The following is a 21,356-nucleotide window of genomic DNA, read 5'->3' on the forward strand; positions in this document are numbered from 1 at the left end:
CAGAAATACTTTGGTACGACTGCTGAAAGGGAACAATTAAGTTTTTTTCTCTTCAGTGTCCAGACAGCCCATCCATAGACTTTAATTAGAACAGTTTCTGGAACAATCGTCAATCGCGGCGTTAATGTTTACGGTTTGTTATGTATAGTTACATGCATAGCTGCTTATGAATCCCTTTGTCTGATAGTGGAAACAACTAGGTCATTCATCTTTCGGCGTCCAGGAGGCTTTGAAGGCACTTCTGTGAATAACACATACTCTCAAAGAGTCGCCAATCGCAGTGGAGCACTTCAAAGATTCGAAATAGTCTAACTGTGCTTCCAGGCCAAACACACGAATGTGTTATGATTTCGGAAGAGAGAATGTGTACATTTTGATTCAGACAAGCATGGAAACAAAACACGATTACGCATGAACAACTCGTAAGCAACTGAACTATAAAATTTCAAAACATGTCAGTGACACAGCACATTTCGACAGCCAGAATACACTGATCCATTACTGATATAACTTGGCAAAAGACAATGAAAAGTTTCCTGTAAAGCGATCAATGGAATGTGTGCTGAAACTTTTAAAAAATAAATTGTAGTGGTTTTAGTAGACTCCACCTTCTTACAAAATCCGACGAAAAGTTCCAGTCCTTTGTTGGAAGGGAGGGCGTGTCCATTGTGATCCAAAAATAGATGGAAACAAAACACGATTTCTCAATAACAATCCACATGCAACTGAGTAATAAAATTGCAAAACAGCGCCTTTTAGATAGCCACAATACACTTATCTGTTATCCATATAACTAGACTCCGCCTTTTTCTGCGTTTAAGGAGAACAAGAAAATGGAAAATTAAGCAACTAGCATTTGAGTCGCATTCTATGATTTTAACTTCATTTGCTACAATACATAGTTATGCAGTTATATGGTCTGATTGCAAAATGTTTCGTGCCTTCTTCCTTGGCCTATTGTTAAAAGTTCGAAGCCGCCTATGAACCCTTTTGTCTGATAACAGAGACATCAAGTCATTCACCGAAAGGCGTCCGAAAGGCTCCGCTTACAATTCTGTAAAAAAGACATTTTTCGAATAATCATCAATCATGGCTGGGGTGTAAATTGCTTGTTATGTTTAGTTCGTCGCATTCAACGATTGTTTCCTGTCACTGACAAAGGAAACAATCAGATCATTTATCTTTCGGCGTCCAGACATTTCTGAATAAACTCCTTAAATGGGGGAGACTTTTGAAAAATCGTTAGTCGCAGGGCAGCACTTGGCTTGAGAAGGTCGGATCAGTCTAACTGTGATTGCACGAGAAAGGCTCGCACCTAACGAAGGTAAGCTCACTCAGTGACACAAACAGGCTATCAGATGTCGGAGTCACTTCAATGCATCTGTGCCAAACTTTTTCCAGGATGGGCCTAGTGCATCAAACTACGCAATATTTTTTCACTTTTTTAAAACTGGACTTAATTTAGTTCAAACTTTTGCAACTGTATGGTTTTCTTAGCTCTATAAGTCAATGGTATATGGGTAACCTTTGGTCACGAAGAGTAAAGTCTTCAAACTAGGAATTTTTTCCTTCATTCATAGTATGAAGAACCGATCTTTCTTTCAGTTTTGTACATCAAAGCTAACTAGGTAGTTAAATCTTATTTACTGGTGATATTTTGCATCTTGATTTTCATTAGCTGTTGAACTTTCCGATTTGACTCGTCCGATTATAGCCTTTGTGGACCGTTGCCAACGAATCCGACTAGAACAGTTATTTACAGACATAATCACTTAAGAAATTGATCGCTATTGGTCTATATTTGCTCGCATGAAGTTTCCTCCAAAAAAGCCATTCTAATCTTGTTCGTTTCTATTATAGAGTTTACGGCAACCAAACTAAGATGAAAATGAAGATGTGTGCACTTTTGTCATTTTATATCCTTGCCGTGTGTTTCATGGGATACTGTGTATCAGGTATTTACAGAGGCTTTATAGGAGCTCTTGAAGTTCCAATTCGCAAAACTTTAAAAAAATTGAAGCTGGAGAAGACATTCGGCTGATGGCGGCGCGAGGATTTTTTTCTACTTCTGTGAGAAATTCACCTAAGAGTGTGTATTTGATGAGTTGAGCGGCCACTGTGAATGCAGGAGATAGAAACTAAGATAAAGAAGACGATTTTCGGAGAAGTAAAGGTTGCTTTACTTCACATCTAAAAGAACAATTCAACCATTATGAAATCTTGCGACGGCGAAAAAAGAAGAACTCAAGGGAAGGATAATCTACCTGAAGTGGAAGAAGACTTTGAAACTGAAAGGAAAATAATATGATAGAAGCCAGAAGTCGTGTGTAGGATTTTGAAGATGAGCCCGGGAGGCTGTCTTTGACAGCTGTTTTATATGATTTTCTTCGCAGTAAACTTCTGTAAACATCAGATCGTAGGCGCTCGCGCGAGCACACGCAATTGTCAACGGTAGCTATAACAGATGATGACCAAAGGTCGATCTTATAGAATCCAGAATTTTAATTGCGCGAGAACGCGCGGAGAAATTGCTAAACTCACGAAAGCTATTGCATGAAAACAATTCCGGCGACCCCTTCTTTTTATTGTTCCGATATGATAATAACGTCAAAAGGAATCATCAGAAAAAAGAAAATGAAAAATTCTACGGAAGGAAATTTGCGATGTGTGAAAATTGCCTTTGTTCTAGATTTTCTGAAATTCCGCTCCGTAGAATTTTTTAAAAATCTTTCTGCACTTTCCTTTTCAAGTGCCAAAAGCAACCACTGAAAAAAATCACGAGATCACCGGGTTAGTTTTCGAATTATTTAAGCCACAAGCTTAAAAAATGCGTCTGAATAAGCCCATGAAAGCGTTGCCATGGAAACTGCTAGTGACGAAATGACACCAATTTTTGGATATAATTCAACCCCGTAAAAGTGTTCAACTGGCCTTGGTAAGTCTTTCTGTTGTAGTCTTTCAAAGTTACAAACCCTCAAAAAGATGAAAACTGGTACCAGCCACCTTAATTCTCTGTCAAGAAGTTCTTTAAACTGTTTACCAAAGTTGTGAAGATCCATAAAACATGTATGCCTCATGGGTAGGGTAGTACATATATCTTATTAACCAAGCGCGAGGGCCGTAATGGGAGAATATCGGCCCGAGGTCTTGACAGTACGGACCGAGCGCAGCGAGGTCCGTACAAAAAAGACCGAGGGCCGATATTCTTTCAGTACGGTCCGGAGCAGGCTTGGTTAATAAGAGATTTATTATACGGCTGAAGTTCAAAGGGATACAGGTGCGGTATCATTCGGGACCATTCGGGACAGTGCCCGGTCCAATACTTAGAGAATATTGGACTGGCAATAGCGCCTTTTGATTGGTTGATTTTAGTTCTTGGCCCTCTGACTACCCGAGTCGTGTAATAAATAGACCCAATTCCATTCCTTCAGTGACGATCGAGATACGAGGAGCTCTAGGGTTGAAAATTAGACATTCCCAAACATTCCCTTATCACCACACTCTAGCAAGGAGGGAGCATGGGGGCTCTAAGAGCCTCTTAGCATACAGCTTGTCTTGTCACGTGATTGATCATGGACGATTTCGGCACCTCTAGCTCAAACGTTTTGTGCTGAAGTTGCGTTTGATGAGTCTGAGTGGAGTGGGATCCATATCGTTTTCGGGCGCTTTCCCCATGCGTATTAGTAACTTGTTTAGAAAGCTTTCCGGAGATCATTTCGCGGAGCGCTTTTTGAAAATCTGCTTTAAAAAATGTAAATAAAAGGGGATTGAATAGTGCAGAACTGACCTTTAGAAACAAAAATAAAGCATTCATCCATTGAGGAATACTAATCTCTATTAAAAAATCCAAGTCTATGAGGAGCGTCAGAAAAAAATACGGAAACCAAGCGAGCACAAAACACAGTAACATAGCCAGGAAAACTATCAATGATCTTTTGGTGTTCACTCTTTTCTTTCGTTGCGTTGAGTTTGATGTGCTTTCCCTTAGAAAATTGGTGAGTTTCATTCTTGATTTTTTGCTTGTTTTTATGATGAAATAGATACGAATATAAGCCAAAACTATGATGATAAGTGGCGCGAACACAAACAGTGAAATAACTGTTGTGTTATAGATGAGGTAAGCTTTAGTAAAGTCTTTCGAAGAGATGATGAACAACTGAGCAAGAGACACAGACATTGCTAAAATCCAGATGGAAATTAACACACAAGCAATTCGAGGTTTGGTAACAACGGACGTGTGCCGAAAAGGTGAGGAAATCTTGACGTATCTTTCAATGACCGCAGACGACAGATGCAGTATCGTGGAGATGGCTAGACCCCGCTGACAGATATCCATAGCGATACAAAGCGACTGGTTCATCAAAACAATGTTACACGATAGAACGAGTGGAACAACCAGAGCACCAGAGAGAAAATCACATTTCCTTTTTGTTTTGTTTGTTGTTGTTGTTTTTTTGCAAGATTTTTATGCTCATTCTAGTCGGAATTGAGAGAGCTGGTGGATCGAGCGAAGGACAAAGATTTCATTTACCTAGATTTTTGATTTTTTCAAATTTTTGAAAGAGTGAACCCAGCGTCTTTGTTATACAGAGTAGCAACCAACTCGATTTATATTTACACAACTAGATAAATTCAAACGTTTGAATAAACGCAATAAGTAACCTTACTCTGGCTTGATTAAACGGAGGTACATAACGATTTGACCATGTTTAAGAGAAATATAATTTTCCAGGGGAAAATAGTTCATTAATTTTGACGGAAAGTAATTATCGTGTCACGTGTAATTGCATTTTGGCGACAATCGTACAGCACGACATGTTTTGTAGATTTTTAGGTTGTACCGATGTGATGATTACTGCAACTTAAGGTAAAAGCTATGTTAGCAGCATTCAAACAACAACCTCTGCACATCTTCTATGATTTATTGTTACATTTACTTTACAAGTTTGCTTGAAAACGACATAAAATATGAATTCTTATTGCCTCAAAGATCGCAGCACAACTCAAAGTTTTCCTCCCCAGAGAATATTTGTACAAGACATTTCCCCACAGAATGAGAACTAATTTCTTACCTTTATGAAAAAGTTTGTAAATAATGCTTTGCATTTACTCGTTCTTTATCAATATTCGACCATCGGTTCGCCCTGTTGTGTTCGTTTATTGCTGTAATTTATTGAATGGACACCTGTTTGTTTTTACCACCAATATTTATATTAAATTTATGTAATGGAAGCAATCTCTTGGGAAATACTTTTTTTGGAACAACAAAATATCAATGTTGAAGGGCTCCGTTTAAACGCCGTTTCTCCATCCGCGACATTTTGACCAAAACATGAAGTATAGTAATTATGAAGTGGAGGGTTCGCGCGGAAAGACCCCAACTACAAACAGAACGAGAACCTAATCTTGTTAATGCCTTTCTTTTGAAATGCCTCCATGAATATGCTTGATTTTGATCAAAATCCCAACAACCGAAATACCTATTTGCTCCTCCGTCAACGCCGCGTAATTTACTGTACTTGTTTTACGCGCTAATAGACGATTACCATTTCTGAAAGAAGATAGCTCTTCGGAATAGTTATTGAAGATAGCTGAATGCAAATAACTTGAACTTTGAATCTGCTCTGAAGTTAAGTTTCTCTTTTATCATAATTTCTACCAATTCTTACCATGGATGCTGTCAAGCCAATTCTTAAAGTCCAGATATTGCACACAAGTTCTCCTTCAAATTTCAAGGGGAGTGTAATCTTTTCTCGTTAACAACGTAAAACTGCAAAAATAGCTAATTGAATAACAAGGCACTCGTCCTCTGAACTGTCATTTCGGCAAGCCGTGCAGGAAACTGTTTGATTTCAAACAACGAATACGAAGTGAGGCAGTCTCAATCAAATTGTCAAACACATAGGAATGTGCTTCTTTCGTCTCAAAATTAATTCAGAAATTCGCTTTCTTAGCTGAAGAAGTGCTTGGCCAGAAAAACATTTTTAAGATGATCGGACGAAAGAATATCCCACGTTACTTTTGCTTGTCTCTTTGCTTCTTTTTTGCTGATATAAAGTTATTTTTTTTAAAACTATAACCGCACAAAGACCACTACTTATTATACTTAAGTTGACTACAACGAGGACACTCACACGGAATTCTCTTCGTACACCCTACATTGCGTTACACCCTACATTGCGTTACGATACTAACAGTTATGGTACTTAGAGTACTCTTACGATATAATTGATACAATTTGTGCTACTTACACTATTGTAAGTACACTACACACAAATTGATACTGCCAACAAACACACCTATTAAGAGGCACACTATTTACGAAAAAAAAAAGAATTTATTCACAAAATATTAACAGTTATGAAAGACAAAAAGGCAAAATTATGAGTGAGATAGATAAGAGTGATTGCTTGAAAGGAACCCAAAGGTACAGCGTTCAGCAAACTTGACTTTCAGGGGCGTAAGATCATAACAAGGAGAACAGGATTTAATTATTCTTTCGAGCAGGCTCACATTTGAAGCCTCCCCGCAAACTATAGAACAATTATAGAATATGAAGTATTTTGTGCCACTTCTGTTGAAATTTATTGTGTATCAGTCACGATGATATTTGCTTTTCAATTTCTAAATTATACTTCAACTGTTGCGCATATTCTCTAATAGATGGAGAGATGTTCTTAAATTTGCAGCAATAGATAATGTAATAATAATATAATACTTGTAAGAAAAAGACTTATAAGAAAAGGACAAACAGCTTTCCAAAAAACTTTATAAAACTCGGCAGAGAGACTTTCTGTAACAGGTGATTTGCCCGATTCCATTGATTTAACAACTTCTAGATATTCTCTTTCAGCTAAGAGACCCTCGCATTTTCCTTATCAATTTCGTTTTGTTTGTGGTGTCCACAGCCAACAAAAATCTTTCCAAATGTTCTGTTATTTTGGTACTTTGTGCAAAGATCACTATAAAAAGAGTTACACTCTCGCAAAATATCTTAGTCATTTGTAAGATTTGTTCCATCCTTTGCCTTGATCTGCACGTTCGTCTTTTGTATTGCAGTAGTGACTTTCTAGGACCAGGAAAAAAACAAAGAAAACATATATATTATTTTTCTCACCTTCATTATATCATCTCTATTTGGATCGAATTTCTTTGTTTTGCATTCAATAATGTTCTGTTATTCCCTGTTCTTAAACCTCAGTTGTTTAGCAAGAGCTTCTTTGTTGCTGTTTATACAGCTCTCAAGTTGCCTTTCAAGAGCGGCTGTATCACTTTCAATATCGGATTCATTGTTCTTCACTTTCTATGTTATCGTCTTTGAATATTTGATTGAAGTATATCTGATTTGAAGCTTAATCATTTCCCATAACAACACTTTGTCTACAGTCTTGTCGCTTTCGGATTGGTTGACCTTTTCAAGGATTGTAGATTTAATGTTGTTTACGTAATCTATTTCCACCCAAAGTGATGTTTTTAATTTACAAAGGTCTGGTCCTGTAGGATGTGTCTGGTAATTAGTAGAGATGTTGCACAAAGATTTGTCTGTTTTGTAGCCGGGAGGATGTCAGCTTTTAAAATTCATCCGGCGAGAATCACGACCACATTTCTACCAAAATATACTTGAAAAAATGATAACGTGTGGTATGAAGAAAACTATTCTTATGGGAGATTTTAATCTTGTTATGGATGTCACCAAGGACAAAAAGGGTGGGAAATTAACGACGCACCGAAACTCCTTAAAAGTGATAGGTAAGATCAAGATTATCCCGAGATTTTGAATCACTTTTAAGGAGTTTCGGTGCGTCGTTAATTTCCCACCCTTTTTGTCCTTGGTGACATCCATAACAAGATTAAAATCTCCCATAAGAATAGTTTTCTTCATACCACACGTTATCATTTTTTCACGTACATTTTGGTAGAAATATGGTCGTCTTTGTCAGCAGCATAAATATTGCAGATCATTAAGACTAGATCTTTGACTTCTACATCAGTAATAATGTACCTTCCTTCCTTATCACATATCTGTGATAAGGCCTGAAAACCTTGAGGGTAAAGTTTTGATTGAAGAGGATACCGAAATCTGCTTTCTTACTTGCAAGGTCGCTGAAAAAAGCAGTATAGCTGATAGCTATGTAGCGGTATAACTATATAGTTTATACACCATATAGCTATATAACTATATAGCTATATAACATAGCTAGATGGCTGGTAGCTGCATAGCTGATAATAGTTGGGGTTTTTTTTTTTGTCAGGTTGTTCACATCTTTCTCCAGCTCGGAGATCGTCCGTGGCTTGAGCTTCAACTCGAACAGCTAGAGTTTCAACAGACTTGTGAGCGAACTCGAGGCTTTTGATCAGATGCCTTTGCTTTTCTTTAATCTCGTCAATTTCTTTCATCCGCGCCTGAACCAGGTAACGTTTACAGGTATGGTGTCAGCCATATTGCGACAACCGCCGCAATATGGCAAATTTCTTTTGATTTTTGACGTCCATTTTTTAGATGGGTCCCTTATAGGGTCGGTTTTCAAGTTAAGTACGGTTCTCAGGGTTCAATATTGCACAAGGAGAATGCAGTTGAAAAAAATTGAAAATGTGCATACTACGAAATTAGCGGTTAGAAAATAACTTTGAATTAAGTTTTGAAATTTTGCTGACTGCAAATATTCACAGAGTTCAGTAAACCTAATTTGAGACACCTGCTGAAATTTGGAATAAATCAACTGTAAATACATAATGCGATTTACTCGATAAAACACTCGCCTATGGCTTTTTCTTTCTCACAAAAGGTGACATGCGAGTGTGTTCTATCTGTTCTATTTGAAAAATGCATATGATATAAAGAACAATTCTATGGCTGAGCGTGTATGCAAACCTCTAAGTCAACAAACCGATCTTTAGCTCTCTTAACGTAGCTTGAACATGGTGTAATTTCGGTTGCCATGGTAATGTTAGGAAAGACAGACAGACCCACGAAATCTTGATGACTTCACACCATGATAGCCAATCAGAATTAAGGAAAATAAAATGAGCAAGTCCCATTATGAAGGACAGCCGTAATGAATGAGAAATTTTTCTGGCTGAATATCAACTTGAAAGATCCAGAACCGCCTAATTATGCCACTGTGATTAAAGAGCACTTAATATTGTGTTTTGACAACAATGTAACAAAATATTGGAAAACACCATAACGAAAAACAATAATGTTTCATGGGGAATAACCTTCATCAAAGGTTATGATCGGGCTGGTTCCTTTTTCTGGACTAATTTTGACTTTATGGTTTAACAAAAGCATAGATTTCACTTAGAGACGAGCGCAATTGGAGCGCGAGTTAACTTATAACAAAGGTAAACTTGAATTATTCGCAAAATAAGAATATTTACTCTAAAATATCAGCTTCTATTCCATCTTTTGTCTTCATTTGAGTCAGCACTTTCCGTTGATCACAACTGTAAATAAATCAACTCAGTGACCGCGGAGAACAAGAGAAAGCAAAATTTAACTCGAAAAAAACCTAGATGTTATTATTAAAAAGATTGTTGTGCTTGAGGTTTAAAGACTGAAAAACGACTTGAGAGACAAGCTTGAAAGTGTTAACCTATTTTTAACAAGATGACTTCATGTTTTGCTAGGAATATATATATATATTTTTTTTTTTTTGTGCGATTCATCTCAAGTTTGAGGACATAATACCCAGGTAGGCCGGCGCCGATGAGAGACAATTTAAAAATTTCACATTTCATTTCTTGAAGAAACCAGTGTTAAATAAAAAAACAAACTCAAACAAATGAGTAAAATAAACTGGATCGTGTAACTTGTAATTTTTATCAGTGGTTAACTCGACGCACATTATTTCAGTTCTTCGAATAAAAATTATAGAATAACGAAATTTCTGAAACCAAAATGGTAAATTATGCATTTCAATACTCACCGTCGACTCAAGTCTGTTGTCTGGAACGAGATTTTAAAAACCTGCAAAGCCAAATAAACTCGCCTGTCTAACTAATACCCTCTGCAATTGTAGGGAGCAGTTCAGGGTATATGCGATATTATGACTGTATTGAGATAAATTAACATGTAATTCAGTGTCAGGTTGGAGGATTTTAGCGATTAACGTCGCCTGATATTATAATTGCTGGTACAGAGCGACGTGTAACTAAGAACTGACATGTAATTCTTTTTTTTATGAATTTTGAGTTCAGAGACCTAAGTGTGAAAGGCAGCTCTCTATTTCAAAGGTTTCCGAAATCAGCTGCCGATAACGAGTTAGATCTTCGTACATGAGTTTTTTTCGGTAACAATTTCACCACAAGATGTCGGCAAACTTTTTTTTCATTTTGATTAAGTTAGATAATTTGCTACAAAACTGATGCAATAAACAAAGACATTGGCTTACAATTTGAAATTAGATCGTAAAACGGAGTGAACTTCAGATTTTTGCTGTGATATCGACACTTATTTAAGCTCGGAATTATTATAAGCCAGGTGGTATTCGCACTGTGAAAATGAAATTTCTTAGCACCACTTATCGCTTAGGTTAAACAATAGCTTATGTTCATTCCTATTAAATTATTGCTTTATCGGTTCCTACGTAGTTTATCTCCTACAAATGTTCGTACAGAACTCTTAGATTTAAGCATCCGTCAAGTTTCAGGAATAAACAAATTAAAAAAGTCAGAGATAAACTGAAGAAAAAAGGTTATATAACGGGGATGTAACTTTGTAATCAGTGGCTTAAAAATGATAGATGTAAAATTAGGTAGGTTTGAAGGATGCCAGTAGCAGCAGATTAACAAGAATTACCAACTGTATCTAATTGAGCGGAATGAACAAATTTTGTTAGAATCACAGAAAATTTGTAAGGCAAGCCACAAGATAGAAAAGAAAATTATGTGTTAAATACTGCAACTATTACAAAGATTGAATACAATTCGAATTACTAAAGGCATTTTATTACTAAGACCGTGGATTGGATGAATGATCAAGCTGAACATGTTGTACGTTGTACGTTAACCGGAAATTAGTTATCACTCAAACTCAGTCACCCCAGTTTCTTTAGAAACTTTCACCCTTTATTTATCAGTCAAACTCGCCTATCTAAACTCGCTTGGGTGGGGAGGGTGGGAGTACTTCCTGATGATAGATTGATGGAGATGCGGGCTGGACAGAGTCGCATTGTCACGACTGGATTGAATATAACGGGTTTGTGTTTTCAGTAGAGTTTCTACAATGGTTTGGCACTTTTTTCAGGACTTTGAGGGTAAGAAAAATCTGGTAGGCAGGGATTTAAAAAAGGGAAGATTCGCGGTTAAAAAGTTGTCGCCGTATTACAAGCTGTGGTTTTAATGTCTAACAATCAGTTCGCGTTATATTCCGTTCTTGACAAAGCTGGGATCACGAAAATTACATTTTCCCAAAAGGGACCAAGATGGTACTTATAATTGGCCACAGAATAGACTACAATTGGTGAGGGGTTCTGGAAGGCAAGCAACACAGACCTAGCAAAACTTGGCCCAAGTACCCCCCTCCCCCACCTACTGGACTCGCCTCCTATTTTATCGAAACCATTTCCCACACAAGGTTACTTTCTCTGTTAACTTCAGATAACTTCATTTTCTAATTCACGATTCTTAATTTCTTATTCAACACCCTTAACCTAACAAAGATTAGAGGGCTTGATAATGACGCAGGTAAATGGAAGTTGTTTTAGTTATTGTATTCTGTATTAGTTATTGTATTCTGTCACTATTCGCTGAATAGTGACCTGTCTGACCCATTCGCTGGATAGTGACCTATCCGCTGGATAACGTCATCCGCCGCTGAAACAAATTGCACCAGATTGTGGTCTCGTCGAGGAGAGCCTACAAATTATCTAAAACTTGCAGGATACAGCCGGGGAAAAATGGTGTCTATTAAATTGTGATTACCTCACGTTATAAAAAACGGTACGTGACCAAAAATCCCTGCGAGCGTTGCCTTTTGCAGTCACGCACTCTGGATAGCAACTTGTCACGTAAGTACGTCCGACTTGAGAACGCGAACTGAGCGTTAGACATACCCTTTAACTGAGACCTGGAATGCGGCAATTCTTCCCATAGAAGAGAGGGAGAAATCATTTAGATTTAAAGGAAAGTAACAATGAAAGCTATTAAGCCTCTCAGTGCCCTCTTCAATCTAATCTTCTTTCACATGGTATCTGCATCTACGGGTAAGCATTAACTTTATCAGTTCCCAATAGAAAGTCACTGCAGCATTTGATTACGATCAATGGAAACGAGAGTTAAGGTATAGGCACGCGGATCATTTTCAAGTGAAGCGCCCTCTGAAATCCTTTTGCTCAGGAAACCTTTGCGGTTACCATCACAGCCTTATCGAAAGGAACTACTAACATTGGTCAGTGAGCATTTACGGTATGATTCTCACTTCGGCACACTGGACAGACATTCAAACAAGTTCCAAACGTGCCGTGACTTGTTCAATGATGATATTTGTTACGTGCTCTACCCGCAGGGGGGTTAAATGGATCAATTTATGATCTACACTTAGAGGGTATCTTACAGATCCTTAGTCTATGTGAGCGTAACATTAACATTATAAATTTAATACACTCAAAGTGTGTGTACATGTCGCGACATCTATACGAACTCAGCAAGACTGTAAACAATATTCTTTTCCAAAGCTTTATTTTTGACGAACACCGCCAACGTTCCAATAATTCTCTCGTTGTAACAGCTAAAACTTTCTAACAATCTACCTTAAACCACAATCTCCTGCAGTATTCATAGTTCGCCTTGCGTAATACTAGCTAGTATTTTCCCACAATCACGAGTACATTAAAATCCCAAATCAAACTATTGTTATATGTCTATATTTAATTCCGATACCCAACAGTACGTTTCCTCTTTCTTGTTAGGCGGAATAAACGCATGCAATTACAACATCCCTCATACAGTAAATCAGCTAAAACTTTTATGAAATATATCCCACTCTCTAATGCAATCCTTTACAATTTGGTGACATAGTTAATATTTACTAGGACATTTAATTAATGGCTTTACTCGTAACTAAGATCCTTGGGTTTCACCCACGTGACCAATACCTTAGCAACGGTTACTATCCGCCATCTTGGTGTCCCTCGAGCGTAAACAAACCGTATCTAACGAAGAGTTCATGTGAGAAAGAAGGGATGGTTTTATGCATTGTTGTTGGCTGTTCGAGCAAAAGTGGAAAGCATAAAGACTAAGGATTTTTTCGTATAATAATTTAATAATTTTATTATTTCTATAGCGCAAAATTCATTGGATATATGATCTAATGCGCTATACCTAAGATCATTACAAATCAAGGGGAAGGACAGGAGGAACTAGAAGTTGTTGTATGGTTCGAGGCTTGCGGCTGTTGTAGATCCTCGATTTTTTGGTGGAGCTTTTCTTTGAGCTTCTTAGCCGATGAGAAATCGATGTCTTTAGCCCTCGCATACGGCACTTCATTGACATATGTCGGCAAAATCCATGAGCATTTTACCTGAGTGCGAGCAAGCTTGGGGTGTCACGAAACCTCACTCCCCGAAAACTCAGACCTCAGACCCCGAAAACTCAGACCCCTCGAAAATTCAAGAGATAAACTCGACTCATGATAATTCCTGGTAATGCCGCGTGTATTTTGACGTTTTGGGTCTTGATCCAACTGAAGCAGCAAAAACAAGGCCGCAAGTTGCACGTTTCGCAAAATCGTCCGATGGTTGAGCATTAAAACATTTTAGAGTGACACAAGACTTCATTTTACTTAAATTTCCTCCATTTTTCCCGTTAATTTTGAGCTTTTCATTCACAGTTAACTGGATCAAATGCACTCGCTCCAACACCAAAGTATTAAAATGTGGCGTTATTTTGACGAGCCGAAAGGGACATTTGTTCTCTTTTTTGTACTTCGTCGCACAGATCCTTGTTGTCGCTCTGTTAAAATTCTTAAATATTTCGCGATAATAATGGACACAAACAGAGACTCGGCCCACCAGTCCCAAAACGAAGACAATTTTGCGACCCTTGGGCTAGAGTTCTTAAATGAGGTAGAAAGAGAAAAACAACGGGAAAGAAGACTCGGCATCAGCGCCGTCACGATTCGCTTCACTGAAGAATCACTCTTGATATTTTTGTTCACAATGCTGCCAACGTTGCAGAAAACGTTAAGTTCGTAGGCGACCTCCAGCAAGCGCTTACAGAAAGCTTAGCTGTGTTTCCGGTTAGCTAATTGAAATCTGAACAAAAACTAATTATCGAGAACATAGTGGGAAGGAGAGATGTTTTCAAACAGTTACCGAAGGGGTTTGGAAAGAGTTGAATCTTTCAATTGCTGCCTAGAGTGTTCAAATTCTTGAGCTCGAAAGGCCACGGATTCTCTTCTACTCCCTTGGTCATTGTCATTTCACCTCATTTGTCGATTTTTGAAGACCAAGTTAAATACTTTTGATCATTGGGAATCGATGCTGCTTTCATTGGGGAAAGCAGAACCAAAGACAATAGTGGATGGAAAGGGCGGGTTTGCTTTATTCTTTGTTTGCACGTGACGTTGGCATAAATTAAAAAACCGGGGTCAGCCATGTTGAGGGATAACCACGCGTTACAATCCCTGTAACATAGCTGTCTGAGGTGTAAGTTGAAGGTGTTACGCATATACTTGTCAATGTCATGCATTATAAATAGCTGTCAACACTTGTAATTAGGTATGCCAATGTAGACTATTTTAAGACTTGTGCTGTAGTTTGGATTGTAATACCTTTATTTTGTGTGAACGGTAAACTTTTTTTGTTGGATACTACACCGCCCAAGTGCTTTGCGGAAGTCGGTATGATCGTTTTACAGTTTTAGTTTCCCCTCTTATCATGCCACAACTCTGTGTTGTCTGTGGTTGTTTTGAATTTGGTTGTGTTACAGGTATGAACAAGCAAGCACTTGAAAAGTGATTATTGCTTAAGCTTTCAAGGCTGTATGTTTATTTTGTAATAAAAATTTTCCAAACTTAGCGCATACGCATATAGTTTAGTTTGAGATTCAGCTAATTACTGATACTTGTGGGATTGATGCTGTGTTTTCTAAATAGTGATAATAACAACACAAACTGGGGGATAACCACGCATATACTTTGCGGAAGCCGGTATTGTTTCGTTGATAAAGGCAAAACCATAGTGTGCTATGCACTCACCAATTTATCAGAGTCCAAACATTGTACCATTTGATCGAGGTGAACTTACAACCAGTTTGATTCCAGGTACTTCATGTACAATTTTTCATATAAAGGCTGTAGTTAAGGCTAGCCACAATCTGTCATTAAAGAACTTTAGTAATTCTCAAGTTGACAAAAACACAGCTTTAAGGTACACCATTGACAAGCAACATTGAGACCACTGTCAGAAATTGTCAAAGACTCATGGTCAGAAATTGTCAGACTGGTAAGCTTTGTGAGCCCTATCCTCGTTTTCACAACCCCACCTCATGGCCGCAGTTGAAAACTTATGGGCTTCAGGGTAGCATATGGACCTAACAAGACTCATAGCAGGCTTAGCTGTGTTTGTTTTGCAAGCAGTTTTTAGATTGGAAGCAGTAATACGACCTGCCTGCCTGCCATTTGGTACCAAACTTTATATTGTGACTGCTTTCTAGTTGAAGCTTCTATTGCTCCACACTCATCAGGTGTAATCTCAAGCAATATTTGTTGACACTGCTGCAACAACTCTTTGTACCGGTAATCTAACTGCAAACACTCTTCTCTAAAAAAACAAGCTATTGGGCAAGGGCTTGGGTACATTACCAATTTCTTTACAAGTATACTGCTCATTTAAAGGTGCGACAAGAGACAAGACTGCTGGATTTACTGTACAGCCACAAATACTTCTAAAAATAGTTTTCTGCTCCTCTGGGGTTGGGGCAGGTGTCCTGGTTGTTCAGATCCCAGGGTTAGATCTAGTAGCCGTAGGACTTACCAGTGTTTCTCCACCATCAATTCATGCTTCCATCAGGCAGAGGTAAAATCCATCTCACTTATAAGTAATAGGGATTTCTTTCATATGACTAGAGAGAAACTATTTGTTCTTTTCTTGTGTGCATGAGGTAGAATCTCTAATTCTAACACCAGCCTCCACAGTAAAAAGCTCTCCCCCAACATGAGACCACCCTTCACATAACCCTGCTATGCAATAGCAATGGGAAGCAATTGCAGTTCCATATTTTTCTGCCAGAAACCACGTTCAAAGTGGGATGTCCCGGGCTCTCTGTGAGCGATTCACTAAGTGAGAGTACGCAAAAAGTCTTAATTCTAAATTCAAAATTTACATCCTTGAAATATGCCATATCACTCGCTAAGACGAGTACTATGAGTGATATGTCTTCTGAACTTGCAGCTGTCGTGTCAAGATCGAGTAGATCGCTCTGACAAAGGGCTAACGCTCGAAAGGTCAGCTTTTTAACACTTAACGGTGGCCAATTTACAATTTCAATTTAGTTGAAGTAACCAAATTACCTAGTAAAACAGAGTTGTTAGCCGAGGTCGATAAAAGATGAGTCCTTTATTTTTCTCAGTTTGCTTCTCTCCGAGATCATCAGAAAAAAATACACTACAGTGACTAACTCTGGCGAACACAACAACTTCATTTGGGTTTTTGTAAGTAGTTCACAATATCTGGATATTGAACGTTCAGAAGGAGCTCGATGTTTTCGGAGAAATCACTTTTCCTCAACGCATATCGGTCGAAGCCTTAAACAGGTATTTTTTCGTGGTACCTTGACTTCATAGGACCCTCTACATCCGCAAATTAATCAGAATACTGAAGGTTCACATCGGGCACGCCTTCGGAAGAAGCCATTTTGAAAGCTTAGTTATCCCCCAACATTGCGGCCGCGTATGAGCGGAGGTGTGAGCGGAGGTGTGAGCGGACGCTGAGCTGAGCGGACGCATATTTCTCGCTCTGTGTGATTTTATTCTATTAAGTTTCCCTAATTATGGCTGGTAAAGGAAACCAACTAAAAAAAGAAAATCAGCAGTTAAGGAATGAAATTGAAGATCTCAAGAAGCAACTGGATAAATTGACTGAGGAAATTGGACATCGACGTGAAGAAATCAATCATGATGCTGGCATCGAACATGGCGGCGACACTGTGGGCAAAGAACGATCAGTTGAGTTTGTTTCAGCTCAATGCGATGATTTTGAAGCGTTTAAAAAGTACGCATCGAAAGAACTGAAGCGTTTAAGCTCAAGGCTAAATGTAATTTCTGATACTTGCGATAGAATCTCGCAGTCAATTGATGGCTTCGAAATGTACAGCTACCAATTTAACATCAAAGTTATCGGTTTACCGTTGCTGGCAGCGAAAGAGACGACCGAGCAGACAGCTAACCTGTGTCTTCAACTATTTCATCAGATGGGAGTGAAAGATGTTTCGATAAATGACATTGACATTGCCCACCGAGTTCCATCAAGGAATCCCTCGAATCGACCAGACGCAATAGTTTGTAAATTTGTTAGAAGGATGGTAAAGGAAAAAATCATGGCGTCTAGGAAGACAATAAGGAACATAACAGCACAGCAACTAGGATTTTCTTCAGAGATTGATGTGAGTCACCTCAATATTTACGATCATCTGACACCTCGTCTACAAACCCTTCTGTATGAGGCAAAGAAGTTCAAAGAAGCCAACAGCTTCAAATTCTGCTGGGCGAAAAATGGTTCCGTATTTCTCAGGAAATCAGAGAATTCACCGATCCGCAAATTTGCAAATATGGAGGACCTAAACGCATTTACCCAAGGATAGAGATAAGTAACGCAGTGACAATATTATTGCTAGTTTTTAATATCTCACCTATGATATGATTTCAAACGCGCTTTAGATGCAAAAGCGAACCAGAAGATACAAAGAACAGGACCGAAATAGAAAACTCTTTCTTAAAGAACTTCCATATTATAACTTCACTGGCAACTTAACTTTCTACCACGGGCAATTTAACAACTCTCTGATCCAAAATCAGCTACCAACTAAGAGACAACTCGAAAACCTAAATGGTTTGCATGATCTTGATCTTTTCAGACTAAACTCAAATCTTGATGACAGTTTAAATACCAACAATAACTTATTCAATCAACAAATCTACAGCCGTTATTATTCTCCGTATAATTTTAATAAAAACCTAAATACCCAAATAAGAGACGTGATGGAAACGAGCTTTTCGATTTTTCATAACAATATCATCAGTTTAAATCACAATCTCGAAAAACTCCAAACCAACTACTTATCAGAAATGGATTTTCAGTTTGATATTATTGGACTTACAGAAACGAAAATAACTAAAACGACTGTTAATATTAGCTTTGAAATTCCAGGTTACACTTTTGAATACGTAGCCACACCATTGGCGTCAGGAGGCGTCGCGCTTTTTATCAATGAAGACCTTAATTACACAGTGCTTGAAAGGGTCTCTTGCGAGGCGTTTCAAGCATTGTGGATAGAAATTTCCCATGAGAAACAAAAAAATGTCATATGTGGAATAATTTATCGTCAACACAACTCCCCAGATCAATTCATTGAATATTTTAATGATACAATCGAAGAGCTGGCTTCCACTGGGAAAACACTTTATTTAATGGGTGACTTTAACCTATGTCTTTTAAAGACGGAATCATCTTCATATAGTCAGGATTTCCTACTGGCCCTACAAAGTTTTTATCTTGTTCCAACTATTGACAAACCAACACGCGTACGTAATAACTCAGCCTCTCTTATTGATAATATTTTCGTTAATAATCCTGATCAAGTTCTAATTAGTGGAAACATTATTACCGATGTCTCTGATCATTTTTCTCAATTTTGTATTTTGAAATCTAAGCGAGACAAACCTATCAAGAAAACAATTAAAAAACGCGACTTCTCTCAATTCTCCTATGAGGAATTTAAAAATGATTTGTCCGCGATCGACTGGGATGCTATTATTGCCTCAAAAACAAATAATATTGATGAACTATTCTCATCTTTCTACAGAAAATTAAACTCAGTCGTGAATAACCATGCGCCTGTTAAAATTTTATCCAAACGTAAAATTAAACAACTTGCAAAACCGTGGATAACAAAAGGAATAAGGACATCAATAAAAATAAAGAACAAGCTACATGTTAATGGAATACATAGTAAATATAAATATTATAGAAATAAAATTACAAACCTTATTCGTTTGAGTAAAAAACGTTATTACTATGATTTCTTTGAGAAAAATACAAATAATATGAAAAAGACGTGGAAAGTAATAAATGAATTAATAAATAACCAAAGGACAAAAAGCAGAGTCTTAACGAAGCTGAAAGACCCAAGCAATAACAATCAAATAACACAAAATCCTTCCAGATTACCAAATATTCTAAATAAGCATTTTGCAAATGTTGGTAATTTACTAGCAAGTAAATTGCCAAAGAAAGATAACTATATGAGTTATCTTGGTAAATTGAAATCACCTGATTCTTCCTTCTTTTTCAAACCCATTACACCAGAAGAAGTTAAACAGGAAATATTATCCCTACCAAATAACAAATCCTGTGGCTTATACTCCTGCCCTACACAACTGCTTAAATCTTCTTGCAATATCATATCTCCAGTTCTTTCTTATATTTTCAATTTATCTGTTATCCTTGGTGTCTATCCTTCAAAACTTAAGATTTCTAAAATAACGCCAATATATAAAAGTGACGACGAGACCGACCCTTCAAACTATCGACCAATATCTCTTTTGTCTAATTTTAATAGGATTTTTGAAAAACTTTTGTACTTCCGGATGAAGGAATTTATTGACAAAAACAACCTATTGTACTCCTCACAGTATGGCTTTCGCAAGTCACATTCCACAGAGCATGCAGTACTTGATATTGTCGAAGATATACTACGTAATATGGATAAACGGTACTTCTCATGCGGTGTCTTCATTGACCTGAAAAAGGCATTTGATACGGTCAATCATGAAATATTACTCGATAAATTGAACTTTTACGGTTTTCTGTGGATTGATAAATGACTGGTTTCAATCATATTTAAAAAATAGAACACAAACAATTCAGATTGGAGAGCATTTATCAACAAAACTTATCTCCCCCTGTGGTGTCCCCCAGGGATCAGTCCTTGGACCTCTTCTATTTTTACTTTACATAAATGACATTCACCTTTGTTCTGATAAACTAAAATTTTATCTCTTTGCGGATGATACTAATATACTTTATGCTGATAAGAATCTTAAGGCGATCGAGCAAACGGTTAATGTAGAGTTGAATAACGTACATGACTGGTTAACTACAAATAGGTTGACATTGAATACAAAAAAATCAAATTTCTTAATTTTTCGTCCTCATCAGAAAAAAAATGCATTTTTCTCCACAAATAGGTATTTTAGATTGTGAGACAAACCGAAGAGTTAGTTTAGAGCAAAAAAGTTATATCAAATATCTAGGCGTTTTAATTGATCAAAATTTGTCATGGAAAAACCATGTTGACTCTGTTATCGTAAAAATAAGTAAAACAATAGGGATGATTGCAAAGCTGAGGTACTTCGTTCCCTCTACTATCCTTGTAAATATTTACAATTCATTAATTCTACCTTATATAACTTATGGACTCCTTGCCTGGGGCAATGCGTCAAATGCTTATTTAAACAAGATTTTAGTTCTTCAAAAGCGAGTTTTGCGCTTAATCTATTTCACCGATCGAAGAGAGCATGCCATCCCTTTATTTGCCAAAGCAAAAATTCTGCCTGTTACGTTCCTATATTATGAAGCCGTAAGTAAACTTATGTTTGACGTGCACAACCAGAGGGCTCCCATTAATATTTTGAAACTATTTACTAAAACATCTCATATTCATACCTACAATACTCGATCATCCAAATCGCAGCTCTTTAGTACAAAGTACTCTAGACTTAACCTACAAAAAAAGGCTTTCTCGCGTGTTGGTGTCAAAATTTGGAATAAGATACCGAAAGAATTCAAAACCTTATCAAAACATTCCTTTAATAAACAAATTAAAACGTCTTTATTTCAGATACTAGATAATGAAGATTCCTATCTTGATGTTGAAAAGATCTCCTCTAAACTTAAGGACTGCATAATTAAAACAAATTGATCCGATTGCTTTCAGTACTAATGTATTTGCTTCTATACTTTATTGAACAACTATTGATGTATTTGCCAGCTATGCTTCTTTTTATAACTTAACAATATCTAATTATTTAGTTTTTAATTTTCTTTATATATTGTAAATAATGTTTGTTGATGATTGACCCGCCTCGAATAGCAAATTTGCTATCTGCGGGTCAACATAATCTAAATTATTTTGTA

General features: G+C 37.3%; 2 protein-coding genes and 1 pseudogene across 3 annotated transcripts in view; 2 read left to right on the forward strand and 1 right to left on the reverse strand.

The window, feature by feature from the left end:
- Positions 1-21,356, forward strand: part of LOC148729743 (DELTA-stichotoxin-Hcr4a pseudogene) — a 164,356-nt pseudogene that overhangs the window by 65,994 nt on the left and 77,006 nt on the right. The window lies entirely within an intron of this gene.
- Positions 2,400-4,693, reverse strand: LOC148729748 (trace amine-associated receptor 4-like). Its single transcript, XM_088759500.1, has 2 exons — positions 4,668-4,693; positions 2,400-4,424 (listed from the first exon to the last, which is right to left on the reverse strand). Exons 1-2 carry the CDS (start codon positions 4,691-4,693, stop codon positions 3,539-3,541), a joined length of 912 nt encoding a protein of 303 aa, XP_088615626.1. The 3' UTR covers positions 2,400-3,538.
- On the forward strand, positions 16,993-17,802 carry LOC148729749 (uncharacterized). The gene has a single exon (XM_088760824.1). It carries the CDS (start codon positions 16,993-16,995, stop codon positions 17,800-17,802), a length of 810 nt encoding a protein of 269 aa, XP_088616950.1.

Source organism: Stylophora pistillata, chromosome 5 (genome assembly GCF_964205215.1).
Source record: "Stylophora pistillata chromosome 5, jaStyPist1.2, whole genome shotgun sequence".
Classification (NCBI taxonomy): Eukaryota; Metazoa; Cnidaria; class Anthozoa; order Scleractinia; family Pocilloporidae; genus Stylophora; species Stylophora pistillata.

Coding starts and splice junctions, on each gene's coding strand:
- LOC148729749 (XM_088760824.1), top strand. CDS start 16,993: ATGGCTGGTAAAGGAAACCAACTAAAAAAAGAAAATCAGCAGTTAAGG.
- LOC148729748 (XM_088759500.1), bottom strand. CDS start 4,693: ATGTACCTCCGTTTAATCAAGCCAGA. Junction 4,425..4,667: donor CTCCGTTTAATCAAGCCAGA/GTAAGGTTACTT, acceptor CAAAACAAAAAG/GAAATGTGATTTTCTCTCTG.